Source organism: Heteronotia binoei, chromosome 1, assembly GCF_032191835.1.
Source record: "Heteronotia binoei isolate CCM8104 ecotype False Entrance Well chromosome 1, APGP_CSIRO_Hbin_v1, whole genome shotgun sequence".
NCBI classification, from domain to species: domain Eukaryota; kingdom Metazoa; phylum Chordata; class Lepidosauria; order Squamata; family Gekkonidae; genus Heteronotia; species Heteronotia binoei.
In genome coordinates this window covers 174,638,545-174,661,013 of record NC_083223.1, presented here as the reverse complement: position 1 = coordinate 174,661,013, position 22,469 = coordinate 174,638,545, and the positions used below count along the sequence as shown (strand labels likewise).

The 22,469-nt window shown below is 43.0% G+C and overlaps 1 protein-coding gene across 1 annotated transcript in view; it reads right to left on the bottom strand.

Moving 5' to 3' along the window:
• Positions 1–1,399: 1,399 nt before the first annotated feature.
• TTC27 (tetratricopeptide repeat domain 27) overlaps positions 1,400–22,469 on the bottom strand; it is a 169,336-nt gene continuing 148,266 nt past the window's right edge. Inside the window, exons 18-20 of the mRNA XM_060244359.1 lie at positions 14,071–14,182; positions 10,336–10,436; positions 1,400–3,074 (exon numbers count right to left, since the gene is read on the bottom strand). Of these exons, the coding sequence (XP_060100342.1) occupies positions 2,955–3,074; positions 10,336–10,436; positions 14,071–14,182 (333 nt within the window). The 3' untranslated portion in view covers positions 1,400–2,954. The remainder of the gene's footprint in view (positions 3,075–10,335; positions 10,437–14,070; positions 14,183–22,469) is intronic.

The following is a 22,469-nucleotide window of genomic DNA, read 5'->3' as shown; positions in this document are numbered from 1 at the left end:
CAGTAGAGTATTTGTTTAATTCTATCCAATACTATTGTGGAATCAACCTTATACCATATACCAGATTTGTGAAAAACTGATTGGCAAAATGATTATACCTTGAAGTATCAATTCTGCACAAGAATAAACAGAGTATATATGCTTTGTACAAACTGACTGAAGAACAGTCTCGTTCCTAAAAAAAAAATGTACTTTTTTAATCTCAGAGATTTCAGATTTAGTAACTGACTAGAGTTACATGAAAATGCTACTTGGTTTTACATATGGCTATATGCAAGAAACAGCTTGTGTGGGCCCATAAATGGAGGACAGCATATGGATACCCTGTGGGTGTGTTAAGTACAGCCAAGAGCTTTGATACTGCAAGCATTCACATTCAGTCCCGGACTATTCACAAATTTTACCTTGCTGTACCTCCCCTGGAGGCTCCAAAAGGAAATAAGGCAACAGAGAAGGTATTGATGCACTGCAGCCCTTGTAGAAGTTGTTGCACTTGCAGTGCTGCATTTTACAGGCAAACATTGAAAAGAAGGCTGCTAAAATCAGCAGTGAAAGGAACTACTGAGGCCAACATCTAAGTACTGGTTATTGAAAGCCAGCAATAACCAGTCTAGCTGGGCCCTTCCTGCCTTTTCCTAGCCTTCATACCATAACCTTCTTAGTCCAAGACTGCCATATATCTCAACTATTTTGCAACACTATTTAAGAATGTGGTATTCTGACAGTTTTAAACAAAGAAAGTGATATCATTAAGTCTCCTTTCAGCAATGAAAACATTACAAGTAGTGCCTTTCTCTTATGAGAATTTTTGCAACAAGAATGACAGGAAAGAAATACACAAACTTATATGATTTACTGAATTCTATTTGGGGTGACTTCAGCATCCACAAATGCTAATAATAATTCCTGAGGAAAAACTATCATTCCAGGATGCTTACAACAGGATCCTTCTTAAAGCTAAAAATCACCAAAGCTAGACCTTGTATAGCCAAATGGCCACAGAAGGAATATTGTCTCCCATTCTGTATTACTTGAATAAAAAGAAGCAACAGAATACTTATGCATGGTTCTGAGAAAACCAGAAAGAAGAGTTAAATAAGACATCTAACAGAAAAAGGAAAACAGCTTTCAAACATGGCTGCCACTTCATAATTTAACCCCCCCCCCCAACCTCATCCAATCTTCACTATATTCGGTAATACATTTAGGGCACAGTGTATATAAGCACAACTCTGAAGAAGTATTTTTTGATAGTTTAGCAGCATCATAGCTATTCGGATGAACGTGTCTTCAAGTCTGGATTTCAGTATGGCAAACCTGAAAGATGGAACCATAGCAGCATCCTTCTTGACTCCCAACACCCTACTTTTCCAAAATAGAAACACAGATTGCTAATCCCTTAGAATACAGAAATCTTTTTATTTGTGGAATCAAAATAGAAACAAACCCAGTGTGGCAATGGAAAAAGGAAATCCAATCAAACATAAAAGAAATTCTCTCATTGTTTGTTTACTTGCAGTTTCATGACTATTTTATAATGTTGATAGAGTAACTCTGTAAATGTTATAAACACATATATTTACTATTTATGATATTTAGTAATATTTTGTCATTTTCTGTAACAAAAGTTATGTAAAAAAGCTAATTTATTCTTACAAATTACTAGAAAAGTAACTGAAACAGCAGATATCTATATTATGTATTGCTCTGGTCTCCCATTTCAAAGTGCTGAGGTGGAGAAGATAACACTATCAGATAGAACATCTTTCCAAAAAAGGAAGCTGGAGATTATGATTCTATATGAGGCAAAAAGAGAAGGGACATAACTGGTAGGTAGAAGTTATGAACAATTACTTGGATACTATGCAACGTGAACAGAGTTACACTGCTTGAACAGCAACTGCCCCCTAGGCACTCTTTTATGCCACCCAAATTGATTCTCCACAGTCATCATGCGTGGTCACAGTGAAGGCCACAAGTGGAAAGGAAGGGTAGGATTCAAGACATGCTAGAAAAGATGAGACATTTTTACTTCAAACATCTGCTTAGGCAGAAACCTGATAGGATCCAGAGGAGGAAATATGATTCCAACATAAGGACTCAACTTGTAGAGCAACACTGAGAAGAATCCAGTTCGATGTAGCAGATGCTATTAAGGTTGCCATACCAATGGTTGCAAATAAAAATCTTATGGGAGAGGGACTGTGGATGGCCCATTGTTCCAGTGCTGAAGAGCTGCACAGAATTTCCAAGCAAGCAAAGGAGCACACTGAGTCATCTTGGCTGAGTCACTCTCTTAACATACTTTATAGCATTGTTGGCTGGAATGGGGAACTAAGATGCTGCCACTGCATCTAAAGGACTGTGCTGCAGCCCATTCTCTATAAATGCACAATCGCTAACAAAATACAGCCACTAGGACAGAATACAGCATTGCATTTCTCTTACACATGACAGAAGACAGCCATTTAGAAAGATTACAATTTTTGTAGACTTTTTTTTGCATCTTCTAACCTCACCCACAATTAAACCAAAAGCAACTCAAATCTCTCCCTTGCTTTCTGTCTCTAGCATCACCAGCACTCATTAATCTTTCCTATCTGCAAAATGCATGTCTATGGACAGGAGCCAATTATGGGCTGCACTCAAGCAGAACTAATCCTATATAAAGGCCTTCTAAATAGAAACTCATCCATTTTGTTCCTATAAAGGTTTTCACATGCTATGTGAAAGCCTACGGCAGCAGAAAAATCACACAAACACTCAGCTCGAAATTGAACAATCATGACCTTAGAAACACCATACAATCTTAGCAATGCTGACCACAATTAAAAGCCTATCATTATTAGAGAATAGCCTGGCCATATTAACAGTGCAAGCTAATTAGCACAAACTGTAGCAAATGAAGAGCAGCAGTCTTTCTCCTTCCTTCCAGGAAAGTGTATCTTCTTTTTTCATGTGTGATTCCTTAGCTGATTACTAAGTTCTTGCAATTCCACTATCAGGTTCTCCATTGCTGTCATTTCTTCAGCTAGATCGCCAGAAAATTCGACATTTGTTACATCTGAAAAATGCTGCAGCACAACAAAACAAAAAATAATTTGTAGCAGGGTGTTTTTATTCTAACAAAAGGCAAGAAGATCATCCTGAATACACATTTGCAACCTTTTCCATTGCAAGGATTTCTATAACTGCATTGATCTGCTATCTTTCTTGTCCTTCCACGCATGCAATAACTATTCAAAGATAACATGTTAATGCTGCTCCAAAGACAACAAACTAACAGCACTTATATAAATGAATGTTATCAGTCTGCTTAGAACCAGAGCTTCACATCATGACTTGGATCCAATGAAGGAGGAGGAAGAAGATATTGGATTTATATCCCATTCTATACTCTGAGACTCAGAGCGGTCACAATCTCCTTTACCTCCCCCCCCCCCAAAACAGACACCCTGTGAGATGGGTGGGACTGAGAGAGCTCTCCTAGAAGCTGCGCTTTCAAGGACAACTCCTACGAGAGCTATGGCTGACCCAAGGCCATTCCAGCAGGTGCAAGTGGAGGAGCGGGGAATCAAACACAGTTCTCCCAGATAAGAGTCCGTGCACTTAACCACTACACCAAACTGGCTCTCCTGAGAGTTTTCCCAGGTGGAAGGATTGCTGCCAAAAAAGTGTGACTTTCTCCCCCTCCCACCACGGCCCTATATGCCTCTCAAAATCATGCTTCTGGGGTCCCCTGTTCCTCAGGACTAGCAATGGGGGCATTATCAGCTGTAGTGGGAGGGAGAGGAGGGAAAAGTCCTGCTCTGTGGGTAGAAATCCTTCAATCTGTGGAAATGCTCTGGTGGATCCAAGTCCCTGCCTTACACTTTCCAATTTGCAAACTAGAGAAAGCTCAAGAAAACCCAGTGTATTCTGAAAGCAACATCAAACATCACTGACTTAAATAAAAAATAGTGAACAGCTGCAGCTGCAGCTCCCTGCCACTGGCTCTCCTTTAACAATTATTCTGAGAAGCCATCTTAGTGTTAACATTTATAACCTGTTTTCTTATTGAGAAAACATGCATCTCTACTGCTATACCTGAACTATGGCGAAATCAGCCACGCTTTCTTTTACCTGTGTTAGCTCAAAATTACTCCCTCTGTTACCTCATCTGCCAGACTATCTGGACAAACATTTATCCTTAGAGTTTCAACATCAGGTTCCTGTTGCAGTTCGAAGGGAGATCATGCTGAATATGCAATCTTCCAGATCACTGAACATTGAACCTAGACATTAGACTCTGAAGGGTTCTGAAAGAGATCTAGATCCAAGCTGTTCATACAGCAGTGTCACTGGCATGCACTAAAGCTGAATAGCAGAACTCTGACTCTCCCCATTGCTGCTTCTTCCTTTGATGATTTTGCAGAAAGACAGGTTGCTTACCTGTAACTGTAGATCTTCGAGTGGTCATCTGTGCATTCACACGCATGGGATAGAGTGCTTGCACCAATCCCCGAATCAGTACCTAAAAAGCCCGGGATTTTTTCGCGCTCGGCACCAACGGGCGTGCGCAGGCGTCCCAGTGTGCATGCTCGCCGGCGCCAGTATGAGGATCCCACCAGTTCCTTCCTGACCGCTGGAAGCCCCTACTGGAGGTAGACCGTCAGCAGTGGTCTGACGGTCTGAATGCACAGATGACCACTCGAAGATCTACAGTTACAGGTAATCAACCTGTCTATCTTCTTCGTGGTCTCTGTGCTTCACACTCATGGGAGATCAGCAAGCAGGACATATCTGGAGGCAGGAAGACGGTCAACCAGAAGAAGCAGCTTGCAGCACCGCAGCTCCCAGATGAGTCCTCTGTTGAGCATGCACCTCTAGTGCGTAGTGCTTCATAAAGGCATGCAGAGAGGACCAGGTGGCAGCCTTGCAAACATCCGTCAGGGAAATGCCTTTCAGGAACGCCACCGCTCTTGTAGTGTGTCCGCGAATAGGCCCAGGCAACGGCTTCTTGGCCAACAAATAACACAGTTTAATAGTCTCAGTGAGCCATTTTGAAAGCCGCTGAGACGAGATCCTGGAACCTAACTTAGGAGCAGTATGAGAAACAAAAAGCTGCTGGTCCTTACGAAAACTCTTGGAGCGACTTAAATAAAACAATAAAGCACGCTTCACGTCCAGAGCATGCAACCTACATTCCTCATCCGAGGAAGGAGTAGGATAAAAACTGGGCAACCAAACTTCTAAGTTGAGGTGGAACTGAGAGACCACTTTGGGGAGAAAAGAAATATCAGGGGCTAACAACACTCCAGCCTCCCGAAAAACTAGATATGGGTAGTCACAATGCATAGCTGTGAGCTCCCCTGCACAGCGTGCTGATGTGATGGCTACCAAAAAGGCAGTCTTCCAAGAAAGAAGCTGTAATGAACATGTGGCCATCGGCTCAAAAGGACGTCAAGTCAGCCTGTCCAACACTAAAGTCAAATCCCACAACTGTGGGGGTGATCTCGATAGAGGATGAAGCCTAAGAAAACCCTTTAAAAACCTCTTAGAATGAGGGTGTGCAAAAACAGAGTGCCCCTCAGCCGGTTCATGGAACACAGAAATTGCTGCCAATAAACCTTGATGGAAGAAAAAACAAGGCCAGCATCCACCAGAGATAACAAAAACTAAAAAATTACCAACAATCCCACCCTGTGGGGGGAGACGGAGGCATCAACTAGGAACTGCAGAAACCTCCGCCACTTCCTATCATAGGAAGTGCGGGTAGAAAGTTTCCTGCTGTTCAAGAAAACATGTTGGACTCTGCTAGAGAACCCACAGGGTCGATGAACCACGCTGTCAGCTTCAGGTGGGGCATGTTGTGATGGAGAACATGACCGTCCTGAGCTGACAGAAGATCCGGTTCTGCCGGAAACTGGTAGAAGACCCCCCTCGCCAGCTGGAGCAGGATCGGGAAACAGTTCTGGCGAGGCCACCAGGGAGGCCACCAGGATACAGCATGGCCTCTCTTGCAATCTTGTTGACCACCCTCGTTAGTAGTGGCAGAGGTGGGAACATATAAAGGAACCGACCTTCCCACAGGAAAAGCAGACCGTCTCCCAACGACTCTGGATCTGAGCCCCCTCTGGAGCAAAACAGAGGACACTTCCAGTTCTCAACTGTGGCAAAGACATCCACCTGGAGATATCCCCAGAGCTGAAACACAGGTTGGAGGAAGCACCACTGTAACTCCCACTTGTGCAGGGAAGCTGCACCCCTGCTGAGGGAGTCTGCTTGCAGGTTGAGCACCCCTGGAAGATGTGCTGCCTTCACAAAGATGTCGTGGTCCAGGCACTCTGACCACAGATCCAGCGCCAGCGCACATAACCGTCGAGAGACTGTCCCACCCTGCCTGTTGATGTAACACAGGGCAGTGGTATTGTCCGTTAACAGAGCAACAATCTTCCCTGCCACCATGGGGCGGAAAGACTGAAGAGCAAAATGAACTGCCAGCAGTTCCAAGTAATTTATGTAGCAGTGAGTCAATTTCAAAGGACCCCCTACACACAGATCATCCATGTGGGCCCCCCAACCCCACAACGACGCATTGGTTGTGATAGTCACAGTTGGTGCAGGTAGATGGAAGGGAGCTCCCTGACAAATGTTGTCCTTTGACTTCCACCACTGCAGCGTTTGCAGTGTCACAGGTGGAATTACAAACCTCTTTTGAGGTGAGTTCCACAACAGGCGAAACTGACGAAGAAACCAAAGCTGTAGGCCTCTCATCCTCAGCTTTGCAAAGAGCAGCACACTTATAGTCGCCGTCATCAGCCCCAGCGCTGACCACAGATCCAGCGCTGCAGCTGCTACGCCGTACCCCACTTTCAACTTTGCAGAAGTTCGACAAGGTTGATAATGTCCAGCGCTCTCTGCTGAGGCAGGAACGCACGATGCAGATTCGTATCCAGCAAAGCCCCTATGAACTGAACTGTCCGTGATGGAATAAGGTGTGATTTCTCCAAATTGACCTGCAGACCCAAGGTGTCGAGAAGATGAAGAGTGACGGCAATGTGGGATGACAAACTCTCTTACGACTCCACCACAAGGAGCCAGTCATCGATGTATGGAAAGACGACTATCCCTTGAAGGCGGAGCTGGGCAGCCACAATGCTCATCATCTTCGTGAACACCCGAGGTGCAGTGGACAGGCCGAACGGAAGGGCTTTGAACTGGAAGCGCTGAGAAACCAAAGGAAACGTCTGAACGCAGGATGGATGCTGACGTGGAAGTATGCATCCTTGAGGTCCAGCGTTGCCATCCAATCCCCTTGGTTGATGAGGGGCAGAATTGTTTGCAGAGTGGACATTCTGAACTTCTGGTACAAAATGAATTTGTTCAGATTCTGAAGATCCATGATTGGTCTTAGACCCCCATCCCACTTGGGAACCAGGAAGTAACAAGAGTAGAAACCTCCCGTCCTGGCCTCCATTGGGACCCTCTCTATGGCTTGTTTCTGTAAGAGGTTGTTCACCTCCGCCAGCAGAGGTAGGAAATGGAAGTGGTAATTACCACGGATTGGTTCAGAATCTGAGCAAAGTCTATTTTGTAGCCTTCCGCTATGATGGAAAGCGCCCGCCTGTCCGTAGTGATGGACTCCCAGGCCGACAGGAATGGGTGGAGGCATATAGGCGAAGTGGAAGAGGTGACGCGTGCTACCAGAAAGTCAAAGGCCCTGCTTTTGAGGGTGAGTGACCTTGGACTTGCCGGTGGTCTGTGAAGCATAACGGTTTCTGTTGTTCCCCCTGTATGAGGACCTACTCTCAGGTTGAGCAGAGCGAGGTCTCCACTGCTGTTCCGGGGAGAACTTTTGGTACAGCTTCTTTGCCCAAGGCTTGTGCCACTGCTTCTGTTTCGCAGCTCTGGAAGATGCCAGTACGCCCAGGTTCCTGGAAGTTTTTATACTTTTGTCCATTTCCTGGAGCATGTTGTCGGTGGTGGAGCTGAAGAGGCCTTCGCCCTCGAAGGGCAGATCCTCGATGAAGGCCCTGATGTCCTGCTGGAGAGCCGTAGATCTGAGCCAGGAGTGGCGGCGGAGGCAGACAGCATAAGTGATGGTCCTTGCTGAAACGTTGACCATGTGCTTTGCTGCAGCCAGTTGTTGCTTGGCTACAGCAAAGCCTTCCTTCTGCAACTTCTTTACAGCCGACCTCTTCTCCTCACTCAGGGAAGAAAGGAGGGGGGTTAGTTACTCCCACACTGAGTATTGGTATCTAGCCATGCACACGGCATAGTTAGATACCTTTACTCCCAGTGCCCCAGCAGAATAGAACTTCCTCCCAACATTATCCAACTTCTTCCCTTCCTTGTCTGGGGGAGTGTCTTGCGGGCCTTGGAGGAGGACGAAACAACCACCGAATTTGGCTTCAAGTGGGTGAAGAGGAACTCAGCCCCGGACTCTTGGACACGGTACATATGGTCCAACCTCCTCGATGACACTGGTGTAGAAGCAGGTTTCGCCCAGGGCTCCTTCACTGCCTGTAGGATGACCTTCGTCACCGGCAGGGCAACCGCCGTAGACGTATCCCGCTGCATAATGTCAAAAACGTTATCGTCTACAACGGGTTGCAGCTGTGACACAGGAAGAGAGAGGGAGGGTGCTATCCTCTTCACCAGGCCCCCTAAGGCTTCAGATCCTCCGACGGTGAGATGGAAAGATCTTCAGCCGTATGAGACATCGGGGATGGTTCCAAAGCCCAGTCTGGATCGTCGGTACTGACCTCGGAGTCCAACGATAAAGACTCTCTGTGCAGAGATCGTTACGAAAGCACCGGAGTAGACTCTCTGACGGGCGACCGGATCAACCCCGACGACCGAGGTTGGACTTCCTCCACCACTACGCTGCGTCTGTCAGGCGGAGCAGTGATCGATGCCGAAGGACGCCTTCTAGAATGTTGAGACAGCCTGGACATGTGGGATGCCTCAGATTGTTGGTCCCAGTCACCAAACTCGAGAGGAGGGTAACATTGGTATGGTGGGTAAGGGGGCCACTGGCGCTGCTCCCATGATGGAAGCGGTGGGAAGCGACGAACTATTGAAGTCGGCTCCAGCTCTCTCCGGCCTCTCGTCTGATCCGTTGGTGCCAAAGGCTCCATTGGCGCCGACACCTCCACCTCTGAGACCGAGTCGCTCTCACTGCGATGCCCGGACCCTGAAGTGTGGGAGCGCTGAGTCAGGTCGATCTCGTGCTCCCATACCGATAGGCGCAGCTGCGGAGCACTGCCTCTAGACACTGAAGGGCTACGACGCGGGGACGCCAAGATCTTCCTCAGTGGAGCTGTCGATGTCGAAGCGTCATGCGAAGGCGAAGGGGTGCGGGATGGTTTCCTCTTCCGCTTTGCCTTCGACTTCACCTTCTTTGGCGCGGATGATTGGGTCCCCGAATCATCCCGACGCCTTTTAGCCGGGGTGTCCACTGACCCTTCAGAAGGCCGTTTCGTGGAACGCCCACGCTCGACCGGCATCTCGGTCCTTATCGGCGAAGCCTCAGCTGATGTGACCGTCGGGGCCGCGGCCTCACCCATCGGTACCGATGGGCCCGATGCCATCTTTTGAGGGCAAAGTGCTGACTCGAGCAAAGCCGCCAAAAGCCTTGCCGCTCGATTCTTGCGAGTTTGCTTTGAGAAGCTCAGGCAGTGAGCGCAAGACTCGACTCGATGTCCCTTGACCAGACAGAGGAGACAGAGGAAATGGCATCCCACAGGAATGGTACCTCTTAAAAAAAACCCCAACATCTTTCCATAGACGCCCAGGAAAGTTTCTGAGGTGGAAAAATGGGTGAAAAACGAGCCCCAAAGGGCAAGTCCAACGAAACATTTTTTTTCAACAACACAAACTAACTATCTAACAACTAACTAACTAACTACACTAGGAAAATAATGAACGGGCTATATACAAAGGCAAAAAAGCAATCCTAGATTACTTTACCGACCGGGGACACGAAAGGAGAACCTCTCAGCGCAGCGGTAAGAAAGGAACTGGTGGGCTCCTTGCACTGGCGCCGGTGAGCATGCGCACTGGGACGCCTGCTCATGCCCATTGGTGCTGAGCGCGAAAAAATCCTGGGCTTTTTAGGTACCGATTCGGGGATCGGCGCAGGCGCTCTATTCCATGAGTGTGAAGCGCAGAGACCACGAAGAAGATGTAACAGTAATAATGGAATGCCTGCTATTAAGGCTGCAGCTTGTGTCTCTTGGTGCCTTTTCAGGTGAAATGAAAAAGTGGCTTTATGAGAACATTACCAATAGCAAATGGACCAGTAATGTTTATAGATAACATTTCTCATGTTTCAGAGGCTCCTTCATTTACCTTGGCTTTGGCTGTCAAACTACGTAAGTTGAGTCGAGCTGAAGAGAGTATTTGTAGGGCTTCCTGGTGATTAGACTTGGTTTTGCTGCATCTTATTGCCACTGCAAGTTGAAGTTTTAAAACAAATGTTCCATAGTTATTATGGTGTAGCACACCAACCATACTTAGCTTTCAGTCAGTTCTTTTCAGATGAAAAATATCTTCCATTAAAGTTCCTTGATATTTGTAGACATACAAATGCTTAAAGTCATGACAATATGTACATATTTTAAAATGAATAACACATTGCTGACATCACAAATCAATTTCCTTTCTATAAGAACAGCTCTCAGTGGGGCTTACAGCTTACCCTGTGTCCTCAGTTTCATCATTCCCACTTCATATCACTGGCTTGTGATCGTGGGTGAAGTGAAAATGTAGAACACAGTAACATCACAACATGACATTACGTTCTATCTTACAGAGAAGGAACTAGATGCATTACAACTGTTTCAGGACTGTACTACAATATCTAATAACATGATATCCCATATTTTCAAGATGACATAGGAAACAGCTGCTAAGCCACACAATGTCCATGATTTGACATGATCTCTACAGTGACAACCAGTATCACATACCAGCACTGTATTAATGCTAGTTCTAATTTTTCCCTATTTTCCCTGCAATTAAATTACAATGATAGAACTCTTAAGAGGAAAAGGGTACTTGTAATTTCAGCAAGTATTTTCCTATAAACACTCATTGATACTGAACCCAGCTTTTATAGAGAAATAAGCCAATACTTCAACAGCAACTCATTTGAACAACATCTATTATTTATTTTTTCCTTCATACTCTGCATTTGTCCCCAGTGGAATTCAATGTGGCCTACACTATTTTCTTCTGCCTGACTATATTACAGCCATTATTTTCTTCTTCTCCATTTATCCACACAAGAAACTGGTAAGGTAGGTTAGGCTGAGAGTGTGTTACTGGCTCAAGGTCTCCCAGCAAGCATCAAGACAGAGGAGGAATTCAAACCTGGGTCGCCCAGATCCCTTTCTGATTCTCTAACCTAGGGATCCCTAAAACTTTTTGAGCCTGTGAACATGTCTGAAATTTTGAGAGAGGATACTGTACACTAAACCCCAAATGGCTTCCACGGGAGGCAGAGCCAAACACAACACCTCCCTTCTCACTTTGCAAAAGAATTGCATAAGGGGAATAAATAAAGAGACAAAGGAAATCCCAGGGAGGAAGAAGGAAAAAACCTGAATGGGGAATAAAAAGAAGAAAACCCTGAAGAGAGGATGGAACCACTAAGGAAAGGCTAAGGAAAGTCTGTGTGCTTTTACCAGCCATCCTGATACTCCAGTGGCTGCAGCTGCTATTGTAGCCATGGAAAACCCATTTATTTGAATAAGGCCAGCCTATTACAAGTCCAGCCTTTTAATGGTCCTGCCCATATACTGAAAAGCTTGGTGCCATTTCAGAGGATATGCTGGTGGGTGCCACAAAAGGGAACCCTGCTCTAGCCATTACACCATGCTGGCTCTCAAACATGAATATACAATTTTCATACATCATCTCCATATAACTTTTCACTGACCATGAACAACAAAAATATACAGTAAATTATTCAGCAGATCCCATGGAAGTTTTATACATTAATGTTTGGACTAAATTCAGCAAAGTCCAAAAAGTCCTATTTGGAGGACCTACAAAACAAGGCTGAGATTGGTAGGGAGCTCAGAAAAATAGATGATGAAGAAGAAGATATTGGATTTATATCCCGCCCTCCACTCCGAAGAGTCTCAGAGCGGCTCACAATCTCCTTTACCTTCCTCCCCCACAACAAACACCCTGTGAGGTGGGTGGGGCTGGAGAGGGCTCTCACAGCAGCTGCCCTTTCAAGGACAACTTCTGCCAGAGCTATGGCTGACCCAAGGCCATGCTAGCAGGTGCAAGTGGAGGAGTGGGGAATCAAACCTGGTTCTCCCAGATAAGAGTCCGCACACTTAACCACTACACCAAACTGGCTCTCCATTTTCCTAGGTCGCAATGAATAGTGAAAATAACACTATTCATCCATTCTGCCAATAATGAGAAAAGTCTCATATTGGTCTGTTCTCCAAAACGTCTCTGGGAGGTGCTGCTTTTATAGTGAACATTTATAGACTACATGTTGCTTTTAGATTCTGCTACTGACACAAGCTTCTCTTCAAAAATTTCACAAGAATGATATAACTGTTCTTCAAATACACTGTGGAAGATACCCATTCCACAGTCCCTATTTTCAGGAAGGGAGTCTGAAGAACTCAGCCAAACTGAAGTGGCCAGAGATGGAGTTCTAGAGCCACCAGGAAAATTAAGAACCAATATGTCTCCAGGTCTTGATGGCATACACCTGAGAGTTATTAAGGAACTCAGATGTGAGATTGTTGAACTACTAACCCATATATGTAACCTATCACTAAATTCAGTCACTGTATTTTTATTGAACATATATCCAAGCGATTATAAGAAATGACAGAAAGCAATCAATTGACAGTTCTCACAATAAAGAGAAGTAAGCAGTAGGGTCTCACAAGGATCAGTACTATTTAGTTTATTCATAAATTATCTAAAACTAAGGGTGGGTAGGGTAGTGGCCAAGTTTGCAGATGACACCGAAGTATTCAGGATGGTGAAAACTAAGGCTGTCTTTGAAAAGCTCCAAGAGGACCTCCACAAACTGGGTGAGTGGGCAACAATGTGGCAAATGAAGTTCAATGTTGGTAAGTATAAGGTGGCAAAAATTGGGACAAAAATTCCCAAATTCAAGTATAGGCTAATGGGGTCTGACCTTGCTGATACTGAGAGGAAAAGATCTTGGGGGTATAGTAGAAAGCTCAATGAAAGTGTCAACCCAGTGAGCTTCAGCGATGAAAAGGCAAATTTTATGTTAGGAGTTATTTGGAAAAGGATTGAGAATAAAATATCTGATACTATAATGCCCCTATGTGATCTATGATGTGGCCTCATTTGGATACTTTGTGTACAGCTCTGGTCACCACATCTCAACAAGGACATTGCAGAGCTGGAAGAAGTACAGAGGAGGGCAACCAAGATGATTTGCAGCTGGAGTACCTTCCTTTTGAGGAAAGGCTAAAGAGCCTGGGACTTTTAAGTTCAGATAAGAGATGACTCAGGGGTAGACATGACAGAGGTTGATAAAATTATGCATGGGGTAGAGAGAGCTGACAAAGAGAACTTTTTCTCCCTCTCTCAAAATACTAGAACTCAAAGACATCCAATTAAACTGATGGGCAGTAGGTTAAGGACAGGCAAAAGGAAATACTTCTTTACATAGAGAATGGTTAGAATGTGGGATTCACTGCCAGAGGATGTTGTGATGGCCATAAAAATAAGCATCTTTAAAAGGGGATTAGGTAGATTCAAGGAGGATAAGTCTATCAATAGTACCAGCCATGGTGACTGAGGGGAACCTCCATATTCAGAGGTACTATGCCTCTGAATCCCAGAGCCAGGAGGCAACCTCAGGGGAAGACCTCAGCCTCTGTGTTCTGTTGTTGGCTGTCCAGAGGAAATGACTGGGCACGGTGTGAGATAGGGCACTGGACTAGATGGATCAATGGTCTAATCTAGCAGGACTCATGTTCTTAAATACAACACCATTTTACATTTGTGGATTATATTAGTTGTTAGTGGGCATGATTGTTAATTTATACAAAGATTTCATATAGATCATACCATGTGCAAGCTCTATAGCACCTTTTGTCACTTCCTTAAAAGACAGAATATTTTTGTCCCAGTCCCTTGATTGGATTTCACATTTGTGTGCTTTGGTGAGATACTGCAGCGCCTGCAAAACAGAAATACAGAAGGTAGTCTCAGTTGGGCTTTATGCTATACAAGAAAGCAAAGTCACTCTCTAAAAAAAATGATACTGAATCTGCAATATGTTAGTTCCCTGGAGTCAAGATGGTTTCCTCTCCTACAACTATATTCTACAGCTGCAGCACAGATGTTTTTTGCTGCTATTGCTTCTCAAGTATGACAGACCTGTAAGTAACACATGTTTAAAAGACAATTCTTTACCTTTTAAAAAATCTGTCTAGACAGATGGATGTGACCCACATTTTCCTAGGTCGCAATGATTAAATGCATATGAAAGCAGGAATACACTAGTATTTTAATATTTTGAGCCATTCCACATCTAAGGAATGTAAACCTCAATAAATTGCTCAAATGTATACAAGGACTAAATGCCAGTTTTATTCTCTCTTGATTCCTCAACATGAAAAGAAAAACAGAAATAGAGAAAATAAAAAGGCAATTGCCCAAAAACTAAGCAGAAGTAAATGAACCAAAGCCTTACATTTTGTTAAAAAAAACAAAACAAAAGGATTTAAACACAAGTCACAAAAACACTGACATCACAGAGATTTTTAAAATAAATTTTCCCAAAGAAAACCCATGGAATTACAATGCTGAGCTTTGATTAGTTCATAAGAAACAGGTGGTCCAAAGAAGAGCATGCTTGTTTCTGATTAGGAACTAAAAAGGGATTGTAGAGCCTACATGCCTTCTACTGTGCGAAGTCCCTTGATTCAGGACTTGCTTTCATGTATAATATTTTAACTTTATGCTTCTACACATCCAGCACAGGACTACCCTTCATAGTAATTGATATCTGCTGTGAATGTCACCTTTTAAAATTGCATTTTTAACACTAGAATCCCTTTTTCTAAGGAGACTTCTTTGCCCCATGATCTTAGGAAGTTTTTTTATTTGATATATTTTTATCCCCTCTTTCCATTTGGAAATGTTGCAGTTATAACATGGCAATAAAGACTTTAAGACTGAAAGGATTTAAAAATGCAGTAAGAGACAACTTCAGAAGTTTGGATAAAAAGCCCTTCTAGAATTGTTTTAAAAAATCTTTGATAGGTCCTGTACGGCTTGCAGTGAAAGGGCCATTTAGAGAACAAGATAGTCATGTTGGACTGCAGTAGACGAGCCAGATTAAAGTCCAGTAGCACCTTAGAGACCAACAAGGTGTAAGTTTTTGTCAGTCAAAGCTCCCTTTGTAAGTTACCAGAGAAGAGGAGTGACTCCTGAGAAAGTCCTTGTGTGGGTCTTCACATGACATATTTATGACACTACAACAGATCTTTAGCTTATCTGTCAGCTGTTTAGTATGCGTTAGTTTTAATGTTTTTATAATCTCTGTGCAGTTTTGAGTATGAGCTGGTTGGTATTTTTTATGTTGCACACTGTTCTGAGCTCTGACATACAAAACTTTTCATAAATATCAGAAACAGAATAAAGTCCACAGCTATATCACCCATCTTGCTGCTTGTTACTTAGGGGCATTGAAAAAGATCATCTGGGTCTTGTAACACAAATTTTTGGGGAACAGTGAGGTATATACATTTTCACTAGGAATGGGTATGAACAAAAAATGGTTTGAGTACAAACCAGGACGGTTTGTGGTTTCTTTAGAATTGGTTCGTTTGGTCACATCATTTCTGAACCCAGAAACAAACCACCTTTTTTCCATGAAGGTGGGTGGGTCATTTTTGCAGTTCATTCTCCAGACAGCCTGATGCCGATTCAATCAATTCCCAGGCAGCACTGGGGGTGGGCTCGCAGAGAGCCCGAAAAATGCCCAAAGCGGTTTCCATAGCTTGATTGGCAGCTCTGGGAGTCAATCACGAAGCTCCCATTCTTCTCTATGGGAGCAGACACTGACTAAACTGCTTTCACTTTGCAGCACAAAGACAGAAGAGGCTGTTGTGAGAGCGCTGAAGCTGAGCTTGCCTGGGGACACCTGCTTTGGGGGGTTATAACTTAGCCATGCCAAATCCAATCTTTGCCGAACGTGGAAGAGAGGCTGCTGAAGACTCCTGGTGCATTTGACATTTCTAACTCATGAGAGGGCTGTTCTACTACCTCCCAAACAAAACACAGTTTGGGAAATTGGTGGTTTGTGGTTCACTTGGTTCATGCAATCAAATGAACCATGAACCACCATTTTCCCAGTTTGTGCCCATGTCTAATTTTCACTCATTTTCACACAGAGCCATGGCCAATTGAGGCTTTCAGGTTTTCCTAGAGGTTCAGGTAACCTCTATTTCTATTGACTGTTGCTAGAATCCCAGAGGAAGATTATAAAGTTATTAGCACTTGTTTTTTCAGTGCCATCAGTAAACTGGAGAGTTGAAGTAATGCTGTTGGCATTGACATCATAGGGATTTGAGAAACATGTCATCAGAAAGTGAATTTAACAAAATACAATATGCTGAGAATAATTCATATTCCAGCATTTTACTCTATTTTTAAATTAAATATTAAAACCCAAAATAACATTACAACCACCATATATCAAATATATACATTAAAAAAACGAGGCGAGGTTTGTAAAATTATACATGGGATGGAGAGAGCTGACTAAGAGCAATTTTCTCCCTCTCTCAAAATACTAGAAAAAGACATCCTATGAAACTGATGGGCAGTAGATTCAGGTCAAATACTACTTTACACAGAGAATGATTAAAATGTGGAATTCTCTACCAGAGGATGTTGTGATGGCCATAGGAATAAACAGTTTTAAAATTGAACTCAATAAATTCATGGAGGATACATCTATCAACAGCTACTAGCCATGGTGACAGAGGGGAACCTCCACATTCAGTGGCACTAATACTCTGAATCCCAGCACCAGAAAGCAACATTTGGGGAAATCCTCAGCCTCTATGCCCTGTTGTTGTCTGACCAGAGGAACTGTTTTGACACTGTATGAGTCAAGATGCTGGATTAGCAAGGTTTTTCTTATCTTCTTATTACAGAACTTTTTATTTGGTGGACCAATAGGTTCATTGGCATAAATGAATTTAGAAAACAGCAGGGAAATGCTGGCAGGAAGGGTCAGACTAAGGTGGTAAATTTAAACTGGATTACAGTGGTTTGAGACCAGTATGAAACTAAAGGAAAAGAAAGAGCGATTAAAATGTATTTGGGGTTGGGGTTAGGAGAAAAACTGCCATTTGCTACTTCCCCAGGAACCTTCCTCCAGAATGGCTCTATTTGCCATGAAGAAGCATTTTGGTTTGGAAGATGAAAGAAGCAAAACACTGCCAGCTGTGACTGAACTTTCTTCAGCAGAAAGACAAAATCAGCTAGGGAAAATGAAAACCAAAGTAGACATGTTGTGGTAGTGACACACATCTGCACCATCTACATGTAAAGTGACTTTTCTTAACTTTACACAAAAAGGGACATGTGGATGAGGGGAACTAAACCTCCTCCTTGTGTTGCCTAGAAAATACTCTGTTTCTTGAAGCTCTTTTTCTCATGTCTGATACTGAAAGTAACGTCTGTTGGTGAGGGAAAAATGTGTCTGGAACAAAGCAGCACAGCTAGGCAAGGTGTGTATGGGAGTGGCCTTATAGCCATTTCTTACACACACGCTCCTTGTCATGGAAATTACAGAATCCCTCCCCACACAAGTCATATATGAATGGAGCAGATCTGTGAATAAATTCATATATGGCTGTTGACAGGTCCAGTTCAATCTCAAGGTGAATACCAGAAACAGCTTCATGACAAGAGGATGGATTTAGGCTGCATGACATGCTATTCCTCTGAAAAAAGATGAACTGCTGACTGCACATAAGCAGCATTTTAAAAAAAATACTCAAAAGATTTTTAGGAGCACTCTGAAGGGAGTAGCTGTTATAGAAAGGTGGCTTGAGATAACTGAGCAAGCTCTTTCCATTACCATATACACAATGTTCTGTAAGCTACAAACATTACTTTTTATATTGAGAATTTGATACCTCTTTCACACACTGTGACTTTTATGAAAAATTGCCACAGGACAGCTTACTTTGCTTTAATAGTTGAAGTAGACATAAGATAACCTTGGGCTGCAAAGATGAAATGCTTCCTTGTTGCCTTTCTAGCCGTCTTCAGCAAAATGAAAGCAAATACTGCAAAATACCTACTTCATGTTGTCCTTACAAAAGTGGAACCTGGAATAAATCTTTGACTCCTAGCCACATTCCAATATAAAGTGTTCTGAAATACTGTTGTGAGCTATGGCATTTGTGCAACTTAATAAGAGGCCAGACCAAAAGGTCCCTCAGCTAGTTTTTAGAGGATGCTTAGAGCCTTTTGTTTGTTTGCAAAGAACACTGAACTATATGTACTTTGGTCAAATGCAGCAAAGCACTACTTTTGTTAAGCAATAATGTTTTTATTTTCTAGAGATGCTTTTGCCAGGTTCATATGTTTCATAATTCAGTTTTTCTCCATGCACAAAGGAAGGCATTTAGCATGCATACTACACCTATTCTGTAGACACTACGATCAGTTACCAGATTAAATTCAGGTACAAAGACTTTCATGGCCTCATACCTGCAGGACCACTTTCCCCTTAATATGCTCCACCATAACAACTGATCAGGACCTTCTGCAGGTATCACACTGCAAATAGGCAAGATCAAGGATGGCCTGTGCACATGTGTTCCCTGTATTTGCCCCTACACTTCCTGAGGAGGCCGGGAGGGCTCCCACCTCCCACCCTTCTGTCATTCCACAAACTATGTAAAACAGAATGGATCAGAAGTACGTTTTTATAAAGGTAATAGGGTTATATTAATGGGACTGTAGACAATATATGGCATGTATTATCTGTTTGCTGTATATATTATGTTACTCTCACTGCATCATTTTCAACTTAGGTAACACCTTTTTGTGTCTCATGTCTAGTACTTATGCTTTGTTTCAGATTTCTTAAATCCGAGTCCTATTATGTTACTTATTAGATGTCTCATCCTACTGATTTCATTGAGTCTCAGTGATAGTGTAAAAGGTGGCCTTTGTTCTTTTAATTTTCATAAATATATAAAATAGTAGAGCTGTGTGTTGGATCAAAAAGATGCTCTTCTGTGAATGAAAGTCATCCTCTCCTTGGGCAAGGATGGACAAGCAATTTTTGCAACTGTAGCCCTCTGTGTTGCAGCAGAGTTTACTGTTCTCAAGAGTCCCCTGAACAGGCAGCTTTTCTGCTGGCACAAATGTGTGAAGGTAGCAAATTGTTTCAGGTTTTCCCCTAGGAAAACAATAGCCTTCATTTCCCCGTGATTTTGAAGTTCCTAGAATTTTTAAATCTCAAATGTATTCTTCCTCAAAGATGAAGTGTGGCTTTTGAGGCACACATGGATATCTGTTTTCAGTAAAAGGTAATGGAGTTTGTCTGAGATGAGTTAACATTTGACCAATGTTTGGTCTTTTATGGTACAGATTACCACATACCCACACACCTGGGCAGTATAATTAATTTTAACACTTTGATCTCAACAATCTATATAGCTGCAGTAGAAAAGCGAGTAATGCAACTTAGTTTGTAACATAACATGACTACCTACCAACTATTGCACTTTAATGCTTCCCAAATGCAAAACAAGAAAAATAAAGCACAAAATTAAATGTCAGCAACTCATACAAAGGCCATTCACACTATATTATCAAACCCACATCATGTACCCACAATAAAAAACACACATAAGCAGTCTTCAACGTTGCCTTAAAAAGGAAGAATATTACAAAACACATATAAAAACAGTAGCTCAACAAACTCTGCCTACATACACATGAAACACAGATATATATAGCACAGCTAATTTGCGATTGCTAGTAGCTGAATTAATTGCAATTTATGTTATATTTCTCAGCCTGTCATATCTGAGCTGCAATTTGGAAGCTGTTAAACAGACAGTTTTTTGTTATATCTACAGAATAGCTATGACACATGGTTAAAATCACTGATAATAAATTTGAATTTATATTGTATTTGCAACAAGGTCAAAGGGTTAGGATGTTGTAATTAAATCTTGAAGTGTGGGAATTTTGTTCCTAAGGGATGACTAGTAGTCCACTTTGTGTCGGAGTAGCATTTGATTACACATTATATTGGGATACTACTGAATTCAAAACTGAAAACAAAGCTTAATGTTCAGCACTAAAAATACAATGAAAGGTCAGAGTGCCGAGCATTTTTAAAAGTATGATGTTACTGAATGCTCATAGACATTCCATCTTCTGGTGATAGACCGAGGTCAGTCCAAGAATGTTGTCAAACAATTCTGCCAAACAACTATGGCTGGGAAAATTCAAGGCCAGGAAGAGCGTTGTCTTGTTGGGACACAAGTTGATATGAAAAAAAACATTTTGTGCAGTCATAAGATACAGTATATCTATCTGCAGTTGAGATTTTCTCCTACCTTCAGCCTTATTTCCCACTCACAGGCAGAAGCCAAGACACAAAATAGATAAGGAGAGCATGGGTTGTATCCAGAGTTTATGAGATCTGTGCAAGGATCCCTGATATTCTCCTCTCCTCAGAGCAGCCATTCCAACACCAGGAAAGTTTATTCCTAGGGTTGCAGGACCTATATGGATTAATAGCCATGCAGGTTGAGAGGATGCAGTAGGGAAGGCAAAAAAAAAAATCCCTTCTGACTCTTCTGTAAGCAGAGCTACACTGATGTAGTAGACAAAAGGGAGTGACTGTGCACTGTTATTACCCCAGCTTCCTAACTCACATGGTTATTATTCCATATGGGTCCTGAACTGCTAGGAATAAACTTTTCCAGGATTAGAAATGGCTGCTTAAGGGAAGAAAGACCTAGGAGGACCAATGGCCAGCAGGGCAGCAGTATTTCTACTGAACTATTTAGAGATGTCAACAGATGACATCCACAACATCCAGTGCATGGGACTTCCATCTTCTTACTTCTATTCACCAAGCAAGAGCACTGTTTCAAAGTCGTAAGAACAAAAGAGAAGCCATGTTGGATCAGGCCAATGGCCCATCCAGTCTAACACTCTGTGTCACACAATGGCCAACAAAAAACAAGTGCCATCAGGAGGACCATCAGTGGGGCCAGAACACTAGAAGCCCTCTCACTGTGTCCCCTCCAAACACCAAGAATACAGAGCATCACTGCCCTAGACAGAGAGTTTCAACAATACACTGTGGCTAATAGCCACTGATGGACCTCTGCTCCATATGCTTATCCAATCCCCTCTTGAAGTCGTCTATGCTTGTAGCCGCCGCAACCTCCTGTGGCAGTGAATTCCACGTGTTAATCAACCTTTAGGTGAAGAAGTACTTCCTTTTATCCATTCTAACCCGACTGCTCAGCAATTTCATTGAATGTCTGTGAGTTCTTGTACTGTGAGAAAGGGAGAAAAGTACTTCTTTCTCTACCTTCTCTATCCCATGCATAATCTTGTAAACCTCTATCATGTCACCCTGCAGTCGACGTTTCTCCAAGCTAAAGAGCCTCAAGCGTTTTAACCAATGTTCCCTCTAAGCTGCAGTCTTGTAAGCATATATTCTACTTTGTGAGCTACTGGCATTAAAGTTGAGCTACTGCATAAATTAGTGCACTCTGGGGTCATCCTTCCTGAGCTAAGACAAAAATGTGTGAGCTGGAGGCTAAAAATCTGTGGCTGATTTGTTTTCAATTCCCTTCCTAATAATTCCCAGCATGGCGTTGGCCTTTTTTATTGCAATCGCACACTGTCTCGACATTTTCAGTGAGTTATCTACCACGACCCCAAGATCTCTCTCTTGGTCAGTCTCTGCCAGTTCACACCCCATCAACTTGTATTTATAGTTAGGATTTTTGGCCCCAATGTGCATTACTTTGGACTTGGCCACATTGAACCTCATTTGCCATGTTGACGCCCACTCGCCCAGCCTCAACAGATCCCTTTGGAGTGCCTCACAATCCTCTCTGGTTCTCACCACCCTGAACAATTTAGTGTTATCCACAAACTTAGCCACTTCACTGCTTATTCTCAACTCCAAATCAATGTCACCAAGAACACTGATCTCTTAACATTTTCAGGTTTGAATACAGATCTGCCAATGGATCCAGGTGGGCAGCGGTGTTGGTCTGAAGTGTTGAAGCTATTTGGAGTCCAGTGGCACCTTCATAGCTTGAATAAACTTTAGTTGGTCTTAAAGGTGCCACTGGACTTGGAATAAGAATACAACTCATGGAATTAGAATACAAAAATCATAGAGTTGGAAAGGTGATCTAGTCCAACCCCCTGCACAATGCAGGAAACTC